General features: G+C 42.6%; 1 protein-coding gene and 1 pseudogene across 1 annotated transcript; both read right to left on the bottom strand.

Annotated features, from left to right (window-relative positions):
- Nucleotides 1-7333: 7333 nt before the first annotated feature.
- Nucleotides 7334-11556, bottom strand: LOC147798548 (uncharacterized). Its single transcript, XM_087139226.1, has 3 exons — nucleotides 10704-11556; nucleotides 7900-10650; nucleotides 7334-7564 (listed from the first exon to the last, which is right to left on the bottom strand). The coding sequence occupies exons 1-2, from the start codon at nucleotides 11262-11264 to the stop codon at nucleotides 10369-10371; spliced, it is 843 nt and encodes a 280-aa protein (XP_086995352.1). The 5' UTR covers nucleotides 11265-11556; the 3' UTR covers nucleotides 7334-7564; nucleotides 7900-10368.
- A 1254-nt stretch (nucleotides 11557-12810) lies between these two features.
- On the bottom strand, nucleotides 12811-14076 carry LOC147798549 (uncharacterized; annotated as a pseudogene).
- Between the last annotated feature and the right edge of the window lie 7661 nt (nucleotides 14077-21737).

Below are 21737 nucleotides of genomic sequence, written 5' to 3' on the forward strand. Positions count from 1 at the left end.
AGTCAGAGGCGCGAAGGATGCTGTGGTGGGGAACACTGAGTTAAGCATTTCTGGGTCACTGATCAGCCTTTCAAATAGCTTTAGCTGCATGCATTTGTTATCCTGAATTGAATCATGCAAGGCATCATTTCAAAATTCCTACAGGTTGACTATAGGAGCCATCCAACTAATAACAGTGACTTTTGTTGAGTGAATAATGGAGGGGGTGTTGCTCAATTGAAACCACATAGCCTTGGAAGTAATGCAATAAAAAGGCATTTATCAGTTAGAATTAGCCACTTGAGAACACTCAACCTCATAGCCAACTGATAATAAATGTATTTGTCCGACCATTCTGTCGGACACCTACCCCGTAAGAATTTTGAAATGGTGCCCAAGTGGATTGTAGAGAACTGTTGAACAGATGCAACATAACATGGATAATTGCAAGTCACATATATTGCAAAAGTGGTTTAGTGAGAAGAAGGGGTAGGGAAAAGCTCTATAAAGCTGGGGTGGGGCTGCTGGGTGACACAGTAGTTGTATTGAGTGTCAAAACGGTAAATGTTGTCTTAATTGACAGTACTTAAGAAACATTATCAAAATGGCAAATATGTTCAGAACTAACAATTAAAGTAGAATCTTTACCAATGGTAGCAATGTCATGTTGGGAGGGGGTTGTCAAAGCCAGTTTTAAGAAAAAAGGGACAGAAAATTAGGGCCCAATTTCATGGCCAAGATAACTGTGGAAGTCTTTGCTGACATTGTTAGTAAAGGTAATAAATGTCCGCTCCCTTCTGTTGCAAATTGAATACTTCTTTGACGTACGGATTTACACATACATGTATCAACCAAAAACCTGCATGTCTGGCAACACATGCTTACTCTATGATCGGCATCAGAAGTTCAAGTCCTTAAAACTGGTTTTGATTAAGATTGATTAAGGATTGTCATTGTGAAACTCTCTGTGGTTTTGAATCTTTTTTTAAGCTTTTAGGCAGATAATGACAATGTTGTAGTTAACACCATCCACAGGACCCAACTACTAACCACACACAACACCATGAACAAGACCAGTCACAAGTAACAGGGTGAACAGTGACAAAGGAATACTGCTGTTGCAGTTCATCTGAATAGCTTGTGACTTGAATTTAGAGTGTTGGTCCAGTAGGGTCTTAAGATGGTCTCAGCTACAACACAGAGAAATAAGGAAATAATATCACTTGGCAGATTTACCTGCAAAGTACAAGTAAGCTGAAAACCAGTCCACATACAATGTAGATCAAAGAAATCCTTTACTCAGATGTCTGTATTCAGAAAGTCCATTAATTGGCCTAGCTCAAGTGAGCAAGTGAGAACTTACTGTTACAATCCCAGCTGAGAGCAGAAACTCTGATTGCCTCGCCCATCTGTACCCCCATCCATGGCTCTTTTATTTGGATAGTCTGTCTTGTTAAAGAATTACTCTACATAAAATTTACTTCCAGAAAAGGATAAATCAGAGTAATTTTTTTAAAAATAAAAAATGTCCTTAATATTGAAAAGATTTTGCTTCAATAAATCTTTCCAATGAACCTCTCCAATCACTATTTGCGAAATTTAGCTCTTTGTTCCTGTCTCAGCGTAGCCGTGTTTTCCTCCTTGATCGACGACCCATTCGTCTGATAAAAGCAGTTTTGTTCAGCGCTCAACGTGCAAGTTTCTCAAAGAAAAATAAAATTTGTCTGCAGTCCTTAATTTTTCTGTTTCTTTCCAATTTTCTATTGGTTAACAAATTCGCACAAAACGAAATCACCCTCCCCCCCAAAAAATTTTCAAAATCTGCACACAGCCATTTTTCAGATGGCATCCCTCTACCTTATTGTTACCAAAGTTGGGGTACAGATATTCATTAGATCTATCAGATTAGAGCTGGAAGTCGTAATGCCGAAAGAGGTCACCGTGTTTGATGAACATCAAATAAATTTAACAGTATTTTAAAACTCGCATTTCTTAAATGATTCACGTGAACCTTTTCTTTCATTCATTCAGTGAACTTTTATTTCCGCAATACTTCAGGTTACATACATGTACAATCCAAAAAATGAGTTCCTGAAATTCTCATCGGATTGAAAAACATAGGTTGTGAGAAAATCGCATTTGAAGTTGGTCTCTTTTTCAAATGCTTTAGAATTTAGCATTCCTTTAAATTCACCAATGCTTCGTCATGAAATAGGGGATGTTACATGATACAAACCTAACATTTCCAGATGAAAGTTGTTTATTTTGTAAACAAACAAGATTGTTCATGAACTGCTAAAATCTGTGTGACTTTGGTCTCTTCTTCAAAACTACAAACCAGTTTTGCCCATGGTTGTGATCTTTTTGCCAACGTTATAGCTATGGAAGACAAAATTATGTCTTCATTAAGTTGAATATTACCTCGCAGGGATCATCGTGATATGGGTGATTTCAGTTGATTTGACAAAAAAACATGACATCAAGTTGTGGGCATTGCAAAGCCTAGTTATAAATTATAAAACCATAAACATAACACGAACTGTTTAAGAAGATTGAGGCGTCTGCAATCCTCGTTGATTGCTTTGATGCATTCCCGGTGCCAGTATAGAACGATTAAGTCATCTGCAACCCTCGTTGATTTCCTTGATGCATTCCCGGCACCAATATATTTCAAACTGGCCTAGGTCAAGAGATGTCTTCTTCTTTTACAATGGCCTTGACGGCATTCAGACGGACCAGATCAAGCTTCTCCTTCCCTCGCACCCCTTTGCAATTACTTATCTTTATCTCCCTCTTAAGAATAATACATGAACCAAAGAAAGTGCAAAAGGTGCCTCAAATGAGGAACCATTCTTAAGGTCCGGGATTCTTTCCGAAGAGAGGGATTCAATATTCATTACAGGCACTGAAAGGTCAGGAGAAGCAGAAGAGGCCAGGGCAGCAGACAGTCGGGATGGTGATGGGAGATGTGTGGGGGTGGAAACAGAAGATAAAGACATGGAGAACGAATCAGTGATGAACTTGGGTTTCCACAAACCATCAATCTGACTCGCCGCCTTGTGCAACATCTGCAAATCCTGCAATGGGATTGTAACCATCTTCACCGGGGTGCTTGTGACTTTAGGTGACCATGATTCCTGTATTTTGAAGAACAAGCGAAAAGACAGTTGCACTGTATTACCAGTATAATCTTGGCTCTTACATAAGATTTTTATATTGGTATATGACCTAGTTTTATTTCATATAGTGGTATTATTGGACAATTTAGAGTGCACGTAAAAGCCCAAAATTAAGCTTCATTTTTCAGAAATGCACAAGTTAAAATAAAACAGTTCTGCAGTTTTTCTAACCAGGTGAGCCTATATATATTTACTCAGTGTAATCTTGGTAAGAAAATGCAAGAGCTTAAGCTGTTGTTTTTCCAACGTTCAAAGTTTTAAATTGAAAGTCAGGGAGGGGGAGACAAGTGGTAAGTTGCCTGTCATATCCTAATGTATGTGTTGCGGAATTCATCTGAAAGGAGTTCTTGTACTTATTTTAGCTGGGCTTTGCTCAGATGTCACCTCATCCGAAAGGAAGCTCAGCTCTGGGAATTATGCCCAGCTGGGGCGCTGGCTGCGTGGGTTGCCAGGACTTCTCGAGATGGCAGCGTGCTAACCAGAGCTCTGTGGAGTTGTGTTGTGTTCCGAGTTTCGAGTGTAAATCTGACGTACGACCGCTGGTGGCTGGGGATCTACCTCAAGTGTACCTGGTGCGATCGGTTAGTGTGGTGCTTGTTCTCAGTTGCCGGAGCTGCCGTTTATATCAGATCTCTTTGAAGATTGGGGAATCGTTAGAAAGTCTCGTTTATTTAAGAAGTGGTAGATTATAGGTTAGGGAACCCGTGTAAACCAGTTAATTGGGGAATTAGCGGAGCTTCGACTAGAAGGATTGTGTGCCGTTTTTCCATGCTTGTTGGCATGGCGACGGTTGGTTGCAGTCCTGGTCTGGGAGTTTGTTTTCCTCGTTGAGGTTTACTGGGTGCAGGTTTCCGTGAGAGTCTGGTGAGGACTATTACAATCGCCTTCTTAATCAACTTACCTGTGTTATTTCGTAATAACTTGAAGTGGGTGAGGGTTATTTAAGTCACCTTAAACATTGTTGCAGTTTGGGAACTGTGTTGCTTCGTAAGGCAGTATAGATTATTGTTGTACAAGTCTACACCGTTGTGTTGTGTTGTACAGTTACAAAGATCGTATTTGCTTGTGTGGTCAAGACTTATCAGTTATAAGCCATCGGTAGATTATTTATTTAGACTTGAGGGTTACCCTGATCACTGTGATGGTTACCTGGTTATTGTGAGGGTTACCCTGATCGCTGTGAGGTTTACCCTGATCACCGTGAGGGATATTCTGGTGTAGGTTAAGGATAACGCTGATTAATCACGTTCGTGGTGCAGTTGACCACGTAGGACTACATCTCCGTGAGGATAATTTTGTATATAGTTAATTGCTGTTGTTTATAACGGATAACTGAGCACTGACATTGAATAAACCAATCATATAATTGCCTTGGAAATCACTAGTCACCGTGAGATTTAGTTCAGTCCTGTATCACTTATTGACATTTATTGTAATCTTTATTGGCATTGGGATCAATTACCTAATCACAGAGCGGTGGTAAACCTCCACCAAACGAACAGCCCCAAGGGCATAGTCCACCGTTCGTTAACTGATATCCCCCCTTGTGTTTGGATAGCCGCTCATTCTTGCGTAAGGTTAAATAAATATATTTGTAGGGTTGGCCCGGTCAATTCTATCCTCGATCAGGCCCATTATGTCCGCCCCATTGTGTCCGCAGGAGGCCATTGTTAATTAATAAAGTCTAACGTATTTTTCTTTGTTTTCAAAAGCTTTCCTTTTTAAAAGCTCCTTGCAGGTATTTAAATGTATGCTGTTATTCTTCCACAACGGCTTTGTGTTGGGTAATGTTGCTAATTGAAAAAGAAACAAAAGTTTACTTATTCTGGGTCAAAATGGTAATGTGCGGATTAGTTTGAGCATAATTCCTTGTAAAGTGTTTTATGGAAATGTACATACATGTAGATAGTACATACAATTCATGAGAAAAAGCTGTACTTTTATAAGTAAGTGAGAGTTTGTATTTGCATTCAGTTGGGGACCCTGAACAATAGAGGACAGTAAGGTCCCCGATTCACATAGGGTCCCCGATTGTGCACAAAACATATGGGTGTTCTTTTAAAAGAGTTGAAGAAAAACAAAAGAGGAACAATAGGGGATCCCCAGTTGCAGGAAAATTGTGTGTGCGTGGGTGTATAGGGAAGGGGCGTAACAAGTCGCCCTACACGTATGTTCCACCCCCATTCAACGTGTGGAATTAAACGACTTCGAACGTGGGAGACGGTTACTTGACCGGAACCTCGTGAACCATACGGAAATGTCCTTAGCAACTTGCCAATCCTCTGTTGAGCCTCCTCGTTTTGAAGACTTCTTTGCATAAAGTTAACAAACAGATTTGAACTCTTTGTATGTGCCTTAGAAGGCTTAAATCGAATAGAGCACTATAGAATTGGGAAAAGAAATGCGACATAAGTTTGAAATTTAGCCTCAAAATTGTTGCTAAGATGGTAAATTATTTCCATTTTCAATCGACCAATTGGTATTTTTTCACAAAATTTCTGAATTTTAGATGTTTTCCAAAAACAGTGAGTTACTGCATACGACAGGCCAGAATCCCAACCACACGGTACAATCAGTTCTATATACACGAAGCTATATATTTTTGGTTCGACTTCCACGAGTACTTCTGCGCAGGGCGATCTGTTTGTGTTTTACATGCTCAAAGCCGATCCAGTATACTGCGGGTTGTTACTGCGGCGTAGACGTGCACATATAGGTGCAAGGAAATTTGTGACCGTTGGAGCAAGTGTACATAATGTACATGTTTGTGTGGTTCATGCTCGCGCAGTACAATGTTCATGTAAAACTCGGGATATGTACCGTGAATTTCAACATTTTCCTTGCATTTTATGAAAGATATACCTCGTGGTTACAAAAGTGAACTTCATGTTAACTTTCTGTATTTTTGGAATTTGTATTCCGTTCCCAAGTCACTGAATTCTTACGCTCGCAAGACCGTAAGATTTAATGCGGAATGAACGGAATCGGTGCCGAGTGAGGTCGATATGCAAACGCATCTGGTTAGGAAAAGAAACAAAAAGGCAAGCGTCAAACCGTCAGCAAATCTAAACCCTGTAGACCTTTCTCCACCACAGCCCACTGTTGAAAACTTCGAATTCTTTGTTCCGAGTCTTCAGAAATCGCATCGAAACGTAAATAAACTACTGCTGTCACAAAAATCAATTCTCAATTTACTTTTCACCAAACACGTAATAGGAAAGGGCCTCCTCTTACTTTGAAATATTTTGGGCAGGAATTTTTATTTCCACAAAATTAAAATACGACGTAGGCCTAAATTTCATGAAATGAAGCAGCTGTTTGCCTGGCACAAATTTCCATAGCCCTCATTACGCAGGCAAATGACCTAAAAACGGGACATGCGCAGTGAATAATTTCCCTCTGAAACATACGTGCCTACGTCTTAAGTTTGATGAAGTTGAGTTCGGCCGCCACACATGAGGTCTGTTTCCTAAGGTTACGTAAAGTGTTTCCATGGCGGAGAAAATAAGGGAAACCGGTCTGTGCAAGAAAGTTTTAAGGAATAATCGGTCGATTTTGTCCTTATGCTAACAGGGGGTTTCAGGTTTATTCCCAAAATATTGATGCCGTGGATTGGATTTTTTTTAGCAAGGAGTGGATGGGATTTGTTATCCGCATTAACAGGGCCCCTTCATTCGTTTCTTGTTGTTTGATTTTACAGTGTAATGGACGAGCGGTCTGTTTGCTGATCTATTTGAATACTTTTCTGTGACCACCATGGAGAGATTATTGGGTTGATGTCGCTGGTTGTCACCGCTAGCTAATGATCAATCTGGTTCTGCAATGATGACCCCCAGATCCGAACATAAATCAAGAACAACTGAATGAATGAAAAGAGACCAATGAATTCTTTTTAAATTTGTGTATTTACACTCTATTTACACATCTATTTACAAATTGACAGAGGAGACATGAATCTGAGAAATATGCCCAATAACTGTCCAGCGAATCTGTTCTCGTATTTAACTTCACTCCAGATCAGTGCACTTAAGTTTTGCCTATTTACAAACTCACTCGGTTTACAGTTTAGAGATTCTAACTCTTCAAGTCGGCAAATAAGCGAACAACTACAGAATTTACAAATAATACAGGTATTCTTAATTTGACTTACTTCGAATTGAGTGAATAACCAACAGTTAAGTTTTATACCAAATTTATTTAGTTGATGAATATGGAGCCGGGTTCTCCCTCAATATGTGAAAATAATACCGACGCTCTCGTGTCCAGCTAGTTCAGCGTGACTAGGAGTAGGAAGCCCCAGTTGGAGAACACAAGTCTCGTAGCCTTCTCTCAAAGATGGAAATGGAGTCCTAGCTAGTGCGTCACATGGTGGGGAGGGAGACGTCAAACCCAACAGTTACGGCCATCTATTAAAGTAAAATTCAACCGAATACATACAAGTATCGTGCCGACATTACCAATCATTCGTTAAAACTCTTCTCAATTCTGTGACATTACTCATCTTTCTTACAGTATCCTTCAATAAATATACAGGTCAGTCAATTTTCCTTCCTAATCCAATCATCAGGTCAGCTACTCTTCTATTGACGTCAATGTTACAAAAAATGATGAATTATTTCCTCATACACAGCTTCGTTTATTTTCACAGTTAAAGTTGTAATAATTCAATAAATTATATCTTCAAAGTTTAAAATATTTTCTTCAGTTTTACATTCTTAAGTACAAAATTCGTTCAACTTACGGTTATGTCCATCATAACTAGACAATGTCTAGGCTGATTGTTGCAGAGAAGGGGATCGGTTTCCTGACAGATCGTATTGGCACTGAATTTTGCCTGCTGGATCAGGGACTTCAGCGAAGTTGACACCGGTCACAAATCTCTCACTCAGCTTTCACTTTAGGATGTTGTCGGATTGAGAATCAAAAATCTTCTGCCAACACTCTCATACACACCAAACTCAACTCCAAAAAAAACTACACCATCCTACGAATACAGATAAAGAAATTAGTGGGGAAAAAAACCGGACCCTAACACGAACAAAGACAAAAGTATGTTTGGACAATAACCATGGCCGGTGGTTTTACGTAATTCATAGCAACGAAACCGCGCGTCTCTCGATCGCGATTAAGACGCCCGATCCGTGATCGACGAAGTTCTACTGGCTGCTAGGAAAACAAGCGCGAAATTTAGATTGGTTAAAGAAGTGACGCGTAAGAGAGCGAGACTATTTGCTGCCAGGGGAGAAATTTAACAGACAAAAACAACAAATAAATAAAACTACCAATATTTTCAGAGGGATCTCAACACTGGTATAGATGCCAGTGTCTGTGCAAAACTGAATTTTCCAGAACATTTGTACGTAATGTGCTTATTATTCAGGGTACAATCCTTACCTTGAGGAAGTCATCACTGGTCTAAAGCAAGGTCACGATAGTGGCTGGGTAACGCTTGTCAACACAACTCGCCCGTGGGCCCATTAGGCTGCTGTTTCCCACAGAGCGGGGGTTTTAAAACTCTGTATCCAGAGCTTGGTGACGCAAGGGCCGGCTCGCTTTTGTATATGGTTTTTGTTTCTAATTCACTTAATGATTTAAGTTATTCTTCCACAGTGACGATGGAATAAGTTTTCATTTATTGCCGCATAAGTCTGACACAAAATGAATGAAATCTTACACCAGCACAAGTTTAATTCTGTTGTTATCGTACGGCCAGAGCAGTTTTAATTCCAGATCGATAACCAATAGCATTTTATGTAAGTGACAGTTTAGCATATCCCCGGTCGAAGCGTAAACCGCGAGACAACATTGTAAATAAGCTAAGCTACGGAAGTCCCGGTCGAACCGTAATCCGCGGACGGTAACTGGCTGCACTTGTCAAGTCCCCGGTCGAAGCGTAATCCGCGGGACAACAGTATCAGACAATTAAACGTGGCAAGTCCCCGGTCGAAGCGTAATCCGCGGGACAACAGTAAAAGACACTTAAGCATGATCAGTCTCCGGTCGAAGCGTAAGCTGCGAGACAACAGAATAGATTGTAAATCAATGCAGCAAATAGTCCCCGGTCGAAGCGTAAGCCGCGAGACGTAACATCGATTATTAAAGCAAGTCCGGTCGAAACATAACATCGGGTGTAGCAGTAAGTACTACCATAATCATTCCTGGTCGAAGCGTAATCCGCGGAATAGACATTATTCACGTCACACCCGTACATACCCGTATATAGATTACCCATTCCATCTGGGTTATAACTGCAAAGTGAACCATAAACATTACACAGACTTCCTATTGATTCCATGTATGTAAGAAATCGTTGATTGAATAGGTTTTATATAGCTATATTGATCCATAATCCTAAGGCCTATGACGGTGATAAGAATGAAATTCCGCCACACGGTCATTTATGACCGCCGCCAAATGGGCCGCGTGATGATAGGTAAGTGACCTCGTGTGTGTAGGGGGAGGTGGTGATTGCGCTGGCATTGTAACAGGAAATCAAGCTACTCCGCAAGATTGGAGTAACGCGGTATGGAAGTTATAAATAAGGAATTCCAAAGCGGCATCCACAAGGTGCACCCCATCGGATAAATATAAATCCTGCCGCCACCACTCAATTTGGGGGTGCGCAATCAACCCACCCGGCGCCCTGTGGAAAAGATTGCCCACCGAACGGTTAAGAGCTCACCTGGTGCGCTCGACCGAATTTTGTCTGTTAGCCGAGGCATAGGAGACCCTTGGCAAAATCTCCGCCCAGTAAATGATGGAGTGAGGTAATAATGCTCGGGTGACGGCAAGAATTTGTTTAATCCCCTCGAGCATTGATTTCTTAGGGACGTAGCCCAGATCGTTGGAGCCAACGTGTATGATGATCCATGTTGGCAATGCTTGCTCCGCCAGCCAGCAGCTATGAAGGAAGTCGTTGAATTGGTCCAGCTGCAGGCCCCCCCTACCCATCCAGCGAACAGTTGCCAGCCATCAAGTGCCTCCCCCCAAGGAGAGGATAACGCCACACGGGAGGTCCAATGGATGAACAAGTAGCCAACCACCCAGACAAGGGGCTTGTTGTCGATCGGCGGGTTTGCTCATGGAAGTAAAACAGAAGTTATATAGCTATCAATGCTTAATGAAAAGCTAGCGTATGGTTGGAATCACGGTTGTTTTGGGTGTGGGGTAACATGACCCCAATGTACAAAGTAGCCACAAATTTGAAAACTCATGGGAGGTCACTGCTAATACGAATATAGCGGCGGGAAACGCCTGACTGCCAACGACCCATCTGTTGGATCTCATCGTCAGGAATTCCCGCCATTGCGGCTGCTGTGGCCGCTCCAATCCGGAAGGAATGAGAAGTATAACGGGTATCATGAATGCCAATGAAGCCAAGGGCCCGCCTTAAAACAGCAGTGAATTGAGAACGTGTAATTGGAGAACCATCGAAATGGGACAGGAAGTTGCTGAAATGCTGAGGACACTTGCTGAGGAACTGTGTAGTGGCCTGAACAGGGCACAGGGAGAGTTGCCCTAAGAAACAGCAGGTATGGAAATTACACAACCCTGACCGTACTGGTCGGTCTTGGAAAAACGAATGTTTAGATTAACCACACTGCCGGAATCGGTATGATGAAGGGTAACATCAGAACGACGTAAAGGTGAAATTCCAGATCGAGTGGACGCAGTGAATTCACCGACGCGCAGAAATCCAAAAAACGCCAACAGGAAAGCCACTCGAAACAGTAGGGCTTCAAACTTATTGGTACAAACGGAGTGCAAAGCAGGAATAATACGCCGCAGTAAAACAATCGTAATAGGGCGGCGTTGATCGCGCCGCCCACACCAGCGGCGGCAACCATCTAACATTCGTTTCACAATGAAATGTTTAGTTATGTCATGGAAACCCGGCAAGCGGAGTGTAGACACAATCCCTGAGACATACGATGCAACAGTAGCCGGAGCGTACCCATTAACGGACAAAAATGCAATAAAGTGCACGAGCTGGTGCAATGTGGGACTAGAAGCTGTATTAAGAAAACCATGGTGGGAATTAAACCAACAGAAAAATTGCCAAGCACATTGGTAAACTGAATGGGTACGCGGGGCAACTGAGTCCATCAAAAGACTGTGAACCTCTAAATTAAGTTGTTCCAAAGGTCTGCAGGCAAGGGTGTCATAACGGGGGCGGCCTCGGGCGCCAGCCGCCGGAAACGATCCATCTGAAAACGAGATAGAGCGTCAGCGATGCCATCATCAAGACCAGGTACATGGCGTGCCTTAAAGTGGATATTCAACCTCAAACAAAGCACTACAAACATGCGAACCAAGTAGATAATTCTGGAACACCGTGATGTTTGGCTATTAATAATCACCACCACAGCCCCATTATCACACCAAAATATGACACGCGGGTTTTGCAAGGCCGGGCCCCATAAGCGCAACGCGAGAAAAGTAATGGATAAATTCAAGGAGCGCCATTGCAGTGGCCACATGCTTTGCGGCCAACGCCCATTAAAGAAAGCTCCGAAACCGAACTGCTGGGATGCGTTCGTATACAAGTGCAAGTTGCCGCTAGAATACCATTACCTCCTGGGGGAAAATAACCGAACCATTGAAATGGAACAAAAATTCCCGCCAAGCCAGCATGTCGGCCCGCGCACTGGAGGAAATACGGATACAATGATGTGGTTTCTGAATGCCGCTTGTGATATGAGACGACGCAAGAAGGCCCGGCCGTATTGCCTTACAAACGAAATTTAGGCTACCCAGTAATGATTGAAGATCACGTAGGGTGACTTTACGCTTGGCCAAAGTGCAATCCAACTTCGCCAGAATTGCAAGGACCTTGGCCGTAGGAACCCGAATCTGCTGGGCAACTGTATCAATCGTTAAGCCCAGGAAATCTAAGCTTGTCACTGGCCCCACTGTTTTGTCACTGGCCAAAGGAACACCAAAGTCCCGGCAAACTACTGTGAAAGAAGTAAGCGCATGTGCGCACTCGTTGGATTGCCCTTCGCCCACAAAGAGAAAATCATCCAAATAGTGGAGAATGTGCGGAGTAGCTGCAACCTTGCGAGTGCAATATTCGAGAAAGGTGCTAAATCGTTCGAACGTGGCACAAGAAATGGAGCAACCCATGGGCATACACTTGTCGTTATAAAATGACCCGTCAAACGAAAAACAGAGTAAATCATAATCATCGGGATGAACAGGAAGTAAACGAAAAGCCGATTTTATATCTGACTTGGCCAGAAGGGCTCTGGGACCCAAACTAGAAACCAATTCAACAGCATCATCAAAAGTCGTATGAGAAACCGCAGCCCTGGCTGGGTCAATATGATCATTAACTGAATCACCCAAAGGAGACGAAAGGTTATGAATTAAACGGAACTCACCAGGGGTTTGTTTCGGCACTAAACCTATTGGAGAACAACGAAAATAGGGAAATAAGGGACTGGGGAACGGGCCAGCAATCCTACCCAAATGCAACTCACGGTCAAGTTTGCATTGCACTACCTCTCTATTTTGTCGAGCAGAGATCAAATTACGGGCAGAAGTGCTAACCCGGGGACCCGTATACCCTATACGGAAACCAGACGTAAAACCGTCTTACAGCACCTGAGCGTCATGCCTGTCACCATGCGATGCCAAAAAGGGGCGCAGTTTATTTATTCTGACCGGCGTTGGGAGGTGTGGTTGGAGTGAGTGCTCCCCGCACTGAGCGAGGGCCGCCACGGCAAGAGGCGGCGGAATGGCCGATGGACAAACAGGTTGCGCATTTGTGGGCAAAACGACAGGCGGGTCTGAAGCAGTGGCCTCGGTTGAAATCGAAACAGATTCCGGCAGTGTGCTCGCGCTGGGCGGTGCGGCTTGCCCCAATATTGGTGTGACTGATTGCCCGTTGGTGGTTGCTCTGGTTGGAATAGGGACGAAAAATGGCTTGTTGGACGGGCGCACCGACCAATGTTAGCCATAGTTCAGCGTCAATGCTGGCCCACGACCGAGACGGCATGCGGGCTTGGCGCAACCTGAGTTGAATATCATAGTCGTGCCACCCATAACCTACTCAACGAAAAGCAGCCGAACGGACGATGTCGGCATATTTTAGCAGCTGCCTCGCCTGCGTATGGTGCCGCATCAAATAGATGGATGCAAAAATTAGAAAAGCCGAGGTCCACTGTTCAATTGAGGTGATCCGAGGGGGTTGATTGTGGGAACGAATTTGCCATGCTGGGGAATCGCGCGACCCAATAGTAAACACGCAGTCACTGGTACTATTGACACTGCTAGAGGGCCGCAAAAGAAGCGCAAAATCTACAAATTCACCATTCCAAATTTTGTCCCGAAGGTGTTGAGAAACCCCGGACCCAAGATCATCGCAAACACTTGTCAGGGGCGTGACATCGCCACCCCCTACACCCGACGAAGTGGTAACAGACATAACAGAATGAACAATAGGGGGGGACGCAACCGAAATGGCCGGGCCATCAGGGGCAGATGCGACAGAAACTACTGGTCTAGGCGTTAGCTCTGACGGGATAGAAAAAGACTCACCCGATGAAACAGCAGTCGTCTGTGCGACGGGCACCGATGAATCACTCGGAACATCCGCTGGCGCGATGGGGTCCAAACGAGGCCTCCCCCTTGGTCTCGAGCCCTCAGCGCCGGCAGTGCTCCGCTTTGTTCTTGCTGTCCGTGGCATCTTTTCCAAATAACTGGAAGGGGCTGGAATAAACGCGATATCCTTTCCCAAAGCTGCTAATAAATTGCAGAATGTAGAAAACGACTAACCTACAAAGGATACTTTGCAAATTTACAACACTGATTGTTTTTCCCACAATAAACCGAACGAACCGACCTGGCAAACTGCTCAGACAGAGGTGACCAGCACACACATTGGTTCTGCCTATGAAGCTGTAACTAAACAGCTGGGTCGTAAATCCAGCGCCTGTGCGGTCAGCCGGGGAATTTACTCCAGCAACCCAGCCTAGCGGCAATAAACTATTTGAAGCCCCAATGGGCCTAAAATGAATTTGTGTATCCGCATGTGTGTTTTTGGTTGAAGTTAAACATACTGAACAATTCTTTGCCCATGTTGGTCGGGTGCACGTGTACCGGTAGTCATAAGTGAACGCGCATGCGGTTAAATGGATGAAGTTGGTTACATAATCGATTTGCCTGCAACAGTAAAGAGCCTCGTATTAAACTGAATGTACCCGGGTACACACACACCCACAGCCCTGTCTGGGCGTGACAGTGACTTTCCAAGATTCCCACCTGTGATGTTAGCTTTGGTGTCAGTAGCCACAGTTGCCTGATGTTATAGAGGTCTAATTCAGCTTCACTCAAGCGGCAGAAAACGGGTTATAGAAGGTTCTCCCCATGATACTTGAAGATGGCATCCCCCACAAGAACGAACGTAAGTCTCTAAAAAGGTCTTAAATGTATTTAACTGAAAATGTTTGTCAAGACAAATAATGATATAGACTTCAACAGTGATGTCGGCGGCACTGAAAACAGACACCTATAGCTTTATTTTAAGGACCGGGCTGTCTGGTCTCTCATGACTCTTTTAGCCTGTATACAGCCACCCTTCAGACTGGCAATGAGCTGGGCGGTGCATTTAGCAAAAACTACCCCCCCCAAAAAAAAAAAACCAAAACCCCCCAAAACAAGAATTCCAGTATGGGTCCATATTTTTTAGCCTGTGTAAAATTGATACCTCTTTGTACAGGCCTTGCCACCCACTGCAGTGGATGCTTTTATCAATCAACACTGTCTTTCTAACGAAAACAAAGCCACGGTTGTTTCACGAACGGAGAACGCAAATATATCTGGCGAGACTGGCTGATGGATTAGTGGGAGAGGGTTGATATTGACAAAAAAATATGTCATTTGGATTCGCTGTGAGGATTGGTGGACGGGGCGTCAATGCAACGTTGCTGTTATTAAAGTGCTTTCCCCCAATTCTTTTTTAAGGTTAGCTATTCTCCGCAAGGTTAGCTATTCTCTCATCCTTCAGTTTGCAAGTTGTTACTATTACTTCCAGTGTACATCGTTTCATCATTTCATCCTTGGGCTGTGCATTCGTATTTGTTCAGATTCAGTTTGTACGCTTTTGGTGTTTGCAAGAAGTATTTGTTTCACATCAATTTTTGATATTTGTACGAAGTGTTTGATCCACATCACACGACATTTACCTTTAGCAACACAACAAAAATGAACAGGTCTGTATTAACAATCGTTCCATGTGCTCTTTCGCTTGCATGATGTTTGCATTAACTGGTTTGCATGAAATGTTACTTCCATATGACTAATTCCAGTAATTATGTAGCTAGGCCTTTATCCCAGTTAAATATAAGTAAACGTTTGTGCACACAGAGCCAACTTAATAAGTTTTCATGTCTTCCATGGTGTTATTTTTCCGAAGAGTGAAATAAGAAACTAGACGATATCGACTGAGAAATTCACTGCCCGTTAAAACTGAAACAGTTCGGAAAAGGGGATCCTTCAAATTTGACAGGATTCCTGATATGTTGGCGTAATTAAATTTCACCGGAAATCATCTTATCCCTTGAGTTTCACTTTTCAGGAGTAAATTTTCACTAGAGGAGAAATGAAATTTAACCAAAAAAAAAAAAAAAAATTAACGTAACATTTGCAAAAAGACAATTGCAAGACATTGCTATGTATGAAGTAAGCCACTGCTCGTCATTAAATAATTGTTCAAAAATTTGTTGGCATCACATTCTTTTCTTTTAATTCGAGAATAATGCCATATTTTTACTGGTGCAGGGCTAACACCATCGTGACTTTGATGATTCTTCTGGCATCGTTGTGGCACCCAAGTGCAGGAATGGGGAACAAAATACGTAGCGTCAGCGAAGAATGACATTAAGCCCTCACGGGTAATTTATATCTATCTTTTTCGAAAAAAAAATAAACATTACCAGTTGGGAGAATTGCAAATTGTGACAATGCTGATTCCCAATTAAAATTGCATATCAACACCATTTTATTAAATTACTGAGATCAAGAACAAATTAGACTATGTCTTACTTCACGCCTTGGTCCTCTCATCTTAATACGTGACAAATATTTCATTAATATTACAATACTCATCCCCCTAAAAACAAGCATAGAAATAAAAAACCACCATTCCAAAGATTTTTGCCAAAGGTTGGGCTGAATAAGCGCCGTTATTAAACTATGAGTAAAATTCCACATTGTGTGAAGGAAGTCCGTCAAAAAGTGCAAATTAGAGGCTTTGGCTTCGTAATGTTGAATATGACACTGATCCCAGTGACTCTAAATTAGCCCTTGTCCTTAAATGCAACAACACCGTTTAATTGAGTGTAATGTCAAACATTTCCCCAGATACCCTTAATGGCATTCGACTAACCGAACGATTAGGCCTAGATGTTTCATTGTTTCATTGAGTTTAATGTCAAACTTTTCCCCAGATACCCTTAATGGCATTCGAGTACCTGAACGATTAGATGTTTCATTGTTTCATTGAGTTTAATGTCAAACCTTTCCCAAGATATCCTTAACGGCATTCGAGTAACCGAACGATTAGATGACTCAAATGGTTAGGCCGCATGGAGGCAGTTGAGAAGATGGCGTCTCGCTTACAATGTACACGTACGCGACAACACAGTCAGGGGAGTAACGAAACAATGTATATTCATTAACAACACCATGCTTCTATAGGAGGGAGAAGTCCATCGGATTATCAAGAAAGGATACACTACCAGTAAAGGAGGAAGTATCAGGAAGGTTGCAAAACGACTGGGTGAGCAGTTTCGTGGGGTATCTCGAAAAGATACCAGTAAACACTTGAAGACCATGACAATTCACCAAAAACTGTCACCGGTCTTTACAAACAAAGCCCCATTAACACCTGTCATAGCGGGTGATGTGCAGAAGATTCATCAAATTGACTTAGTGAATATGGCGAAGATGACAAATTCGAGTCAGATGGAAACCTTTAAGTACATTCTAAGTGTTATGGATGTCTTTAGTAGGTATGTGTGGCTCTTCCCGTTGCCATCAAAAACAGTAAAAGGATTGCGGAAATACTAGATGAGCTTTACTTGTCAGACAGCCAGCCCAAGGTTTTACAAAGTGACAACGGCAAAGAGTTCTTGGGCCACGTCAATGATTTGTGCACAAAAGGGGAATAATTCGAGTAAAAGGACGACCATATCACCCACAAAGCCAAGGGAAAATTGAATCATCACATCGCACCTGGAAGAAAAAAATTCTTTTTGACTTTGTCAAAACGAAGAAAAGTCACTGGGCCCGAAGTGTAAAAAATATGCTTTTCTGCGAAACACAGAGTTCAACGAAGCTATTGGGGCAACACCATTTGAAGTCTATCATGGAAGAAAGGTTAATACCAATATCCCTGCTGCAGCAAGTGATTGCCGTCATTCTGATGTTGTTAGGTCCAGGCAGCGCGAAGTTCAACGTATGAGAGAGAAAGCTCGTCGCGTCTCTAGGAAGAATGCACAGAATATGGTAAAAAGATCAATGGCTAAAAATCCTCCTAGTTTGTACCTTATTGGTTACGAAGTCTTGATAAGGATGACCGGGAAAGGCAAAGTTTCAAATAGGGTAATTCACGAAGGCCAGATAGTTAAAACAAATCATAAAAAAAAACTTACGTATAAAGTGAAGTTAAAGGAGGGCGGTCAATTGTTTGAAAAATGGTTTCGGGTTTCCGATATTGCTGGACGACCAAAGACAAGGAAACAGAAAGACAGAAATTACATACCCATCTTTTGAAGAAAATTATCCTGTTTTGCCAGTGCAACGATGATAACTGTGAGCGTTCAGCTGTACCTTTGTGTTCGAACCACATGTCTTACTATTCCTTGGGATCAAAAATGTCATTTTCACCACCATTTTGGGCCAGAAAATTGGGCCATGCGGACATAATGGTCCGGAACACACGTATAAAAAAGGCCCTCTTCCATTTTGGGTAGAATAATGCCTTGAACGAAGACTAGAAGCTGGATCTTTCATGCGCATGCACGTTGCTACTCGTCTGACATGTTCTGTTTTGAGCCGCGTGTCACGCTCTCAAGCGAAATAATCTGCTTTTCGCCCAACAATCGGCAACATGTTCAAAGTGGTACATCGGTTACACAATATCAAAGACGTCGACAAAAATATCAGCAACGTCTTTAGTTGGAAATGGTTGGAGAGGGATTGCAACAGAGATTTTTTTGTCGGATTACGTCCGGAAAATAGACCAGCCGGGATATGCAATTTGTTCGTGGTGCAATGACAGACTCAAGTACAGCTCTTCCGGTAAGATCGACTTGAAAACCACTCCAAGTCAAAGAAACACGGCAAAATACATGAGGTAAGGAACAATATACCGACCATCCAGCCGTTTTTGCAGCCAGCCGGGCAGTAATTGACTGTGTAGATGACCCACCAGCTGCCTGTGACAGGCCCTTGCCGTACGGTGCACCTCCGAATGTTGCTGACCCTGTGGATATGCAAATTGCAAATAGGCCCATGCCAACACCCAGTGTAAGTGTCATTGATCGAAAAGCACATATGGATGCTCTGCTAACATCTTTCTGGGTAGAAAACAATATACCATTTTCATTGGCCTCTGCTACAGTCGATCTGTGTAAGATGTCACGTGACCCAAGGCCCTTGATACATTGAGCTCGTCCAGCATAACTGCCTCTTACAAGGTGAGGGAAGGCCATGGTGTTCTGAACCACAAACCACTTGTGAAAGATCTGAAGGAGTCCAAGTTTTCAATCAATGTGTTTTTCCAACAACAATAAGAAGGTGTTGAGTGTTCTAGTGAGTTATTTTTCAGAGGAGTTTCAACAATCAGTTGTGAAACACTGGGCAAGCCGGTCTCTCCAAGTTGTCAATGCAGCAACTGTATTGAACTGTGTAACAGAATGACATCCCATCGTCACAGTTGGTCTCAAACCTCTCGGATTCTCAAATTACAAGAGGAAGGTGAATGGATTTGAGGCCAAACTGCCTGAATCAGCCCCCTAGTTGTTAGACATTGATGGCGATATTGTAACGGACCGAACGGTAACTAATTGACTTAGCGGTGGGGCGACTGACAAAAAAAACCCAGTAAACAAAAATTAAGACAAATTTAACACACACAAAAAAGCACACAGCAACACAGGATTTCCAGAGGGCCCTCCAGACAATGTATATTTTATAGACTAATACTTAACAATTATAAAGGAGGAGGAAACTATGTAGGAAAAGGTTGTGTAGTGTTTAACCAACCTAAGGGCGTGGCCCGATATAACTGCACTTGGTTAGAGTTAAACATAACAACAAAAATCTGATGAAGTGGTGCTAGAGGCAATAGGCACAAATGTGCACACAACCAAAGAAACAAGGCCAAATGAAATTTGGGGGAGGAAAATTTACAGAGACTTATCTGCACGAACGTAAAAAACTAAAGATCCCCCAAGCCGATGAGTTCCTCTGACCCATGCTGCCAGTTGGCTTTGGCAAAATGACCACACCTCTAGCTAGTGCTACTGGGTTTTATACACTCATCGCGATCTTCCCGACTGATTATCAATGGAAACTATGTGAGAAACTATTCGAATACATTGACAAAAGAAGTCTGTGCCTTACCCCAGTACACAACAATAGGCCTACCTTAAGACTGAACGGAACTTGGGAGGCCTCACCCAGCGTAGGTAATATATGCACCAATACAATTACATTACAAGCTATTTGTTACAATATTTGCCATTATGTGCACAACAGTGTACAGAAATTCTGCAAGCACTTTGGGAATGTAATTGAACAGTTAGCTAATGATCTACATGTACATACTGACTGCAAATTTTCTCCTGACTTGCGTGAGTACGTGGAAGCAGTCTGCTCATTGATAGGTGTTGATTTTCATGTGCCTTCTCAGCAAGTGGCTCATAGATTTTTCTCAATTTACAACGTGGTACAGAAGATTCATGGTGTCATAAAAGCCATTCAGACATTTTACTACTATATGGGTTTCAGCTGATGGGTGAAAGGATTATCTTCCTGTGATCAACGATATTCTCAGCCATGTATCAGTCAAGGCAAGACAAAGGATATACCAGATCGTAAGATTCTGAAGAAGTCATCAACCAAAGAGGGGAAAGACCGTAAAGCAAGGAGCATTGACAAAGTTCTGTAAAGACCTAAAAGAACAATGCTGAACATGAATTTGTACCTGTCAGTCTCGACATTGTTCAAGGCATTCATCTTGACCTTCGAACAGAAGCAACCAATGTGCCATCGCCTCCATGATGAAATGGTCGACTTATTCCAGCACTTCCTCTCCCTGTTCATGAAACATGAGGAGTTAAGAGACAGTTCATGAAACATGAGGAGTTAAGAGACAGTAAACAGCTAAAGACCATTGATGTCAACAATGAGGAGTTACACCAGCCAGTGAAGACTTTCTTCATTGGTCATGAGGCAGAAAACACTCTGTAAGAGATGGACAGAAAAACTGTTCGTGAATTCAGAACCTTGGTTCTGAATTCAGTTCTGCAGTCTACATGCAAGCAAAATTCCCACTGCACAATTTGCTGTTAAGGTACCTATCTGCCATTGATCCTGCTGTGCAGGGCCATTCACAGACATTTCCTGCCTTGATGAAATTAGGTGAACTTTTCACAACTGTAATAACAGACATTGAGAAGTTATGCATACAGACACGAGGTCTCTGCAGTTCAAACAGACACAAGTCTGCCTCCTACCAAAGTGGGAGAACAGAGTGTGCATCTATATCACTGGTGGGCAAAAGTGTTCAAAACACAGAAGTATCCAACACTAAGCAAAGTGATCAAGGCATGCCTCAGTATCTTCACAGGTCCTGAAGTACGTGGAGAGATCCTTCTCCACTGTGAATGACCTCATCAGATCCAAGGCCAATAGACTTGAAGTGGATACCATCTCTGCAATGCAGTATATAAAGTACGAACTGAGCTCAAAGCATACCACAAGCTTACAGTTGTACCATAGAAAGGACGTCATTAAGAGTCCTGTGGACAGATCCCTCATCTACCATATGCAGACTGCTAATGGAAGGTACAAGCGGAGGTTGGAGGCAACTGGGAAAGAGAAGGAAGCAACTTCCAAGAGAATGAAAGTGGACATTGTCAAACATGGAAACCCATCTGGAAGAAAGACAGCCATTCATAAAACTGCCCAGGATATCAAGAGACGAGGAACCCTTGGTGGAAAAAATAGTGTCCTATACCTGTAGTGTAAGTATGATTTCCTGGGTCATATGCAGAGCTCCTGCTAGCCTTTAGTCACATTAATTAGGTTTCAAAGTGGCACAAATTTCTTATATTCAGTGTATTTTCTGACCCTGTCTACAGAGATGCCAACTTGTTCAGTTTAGGCCTACAAATCTCACATTAATCTCAAGCTGTAAACAGGAGAAAATGTCAGGAAAACGTGCCAGAAAAAGCCTCAATTGCACCACAGAGCATCTAGAACCCAAAATTTCATCACTGCTTTACACAGACAACTTGTAGTGGCAGTGGAAAGCTGTATGCAGTGCATTATTGCAAAAGAAATCTT

The sequence above is a fragment of the Acanthaster planci genome, linkage group LG07 (assembly GCF_054643075.1).
Source record: "Acanthaster planci isolate LZ-2023a linkage group LG07, COTS_SCS, whole genome shotgun sequence".
Taxonomy (NCBI): domain Eukaryota; kingdom Metazoa; phylum Echinodermata; class Asteroidea; order Valvatida; family Acanthasteridae; genus Acanthaster; species Acanthaster planci.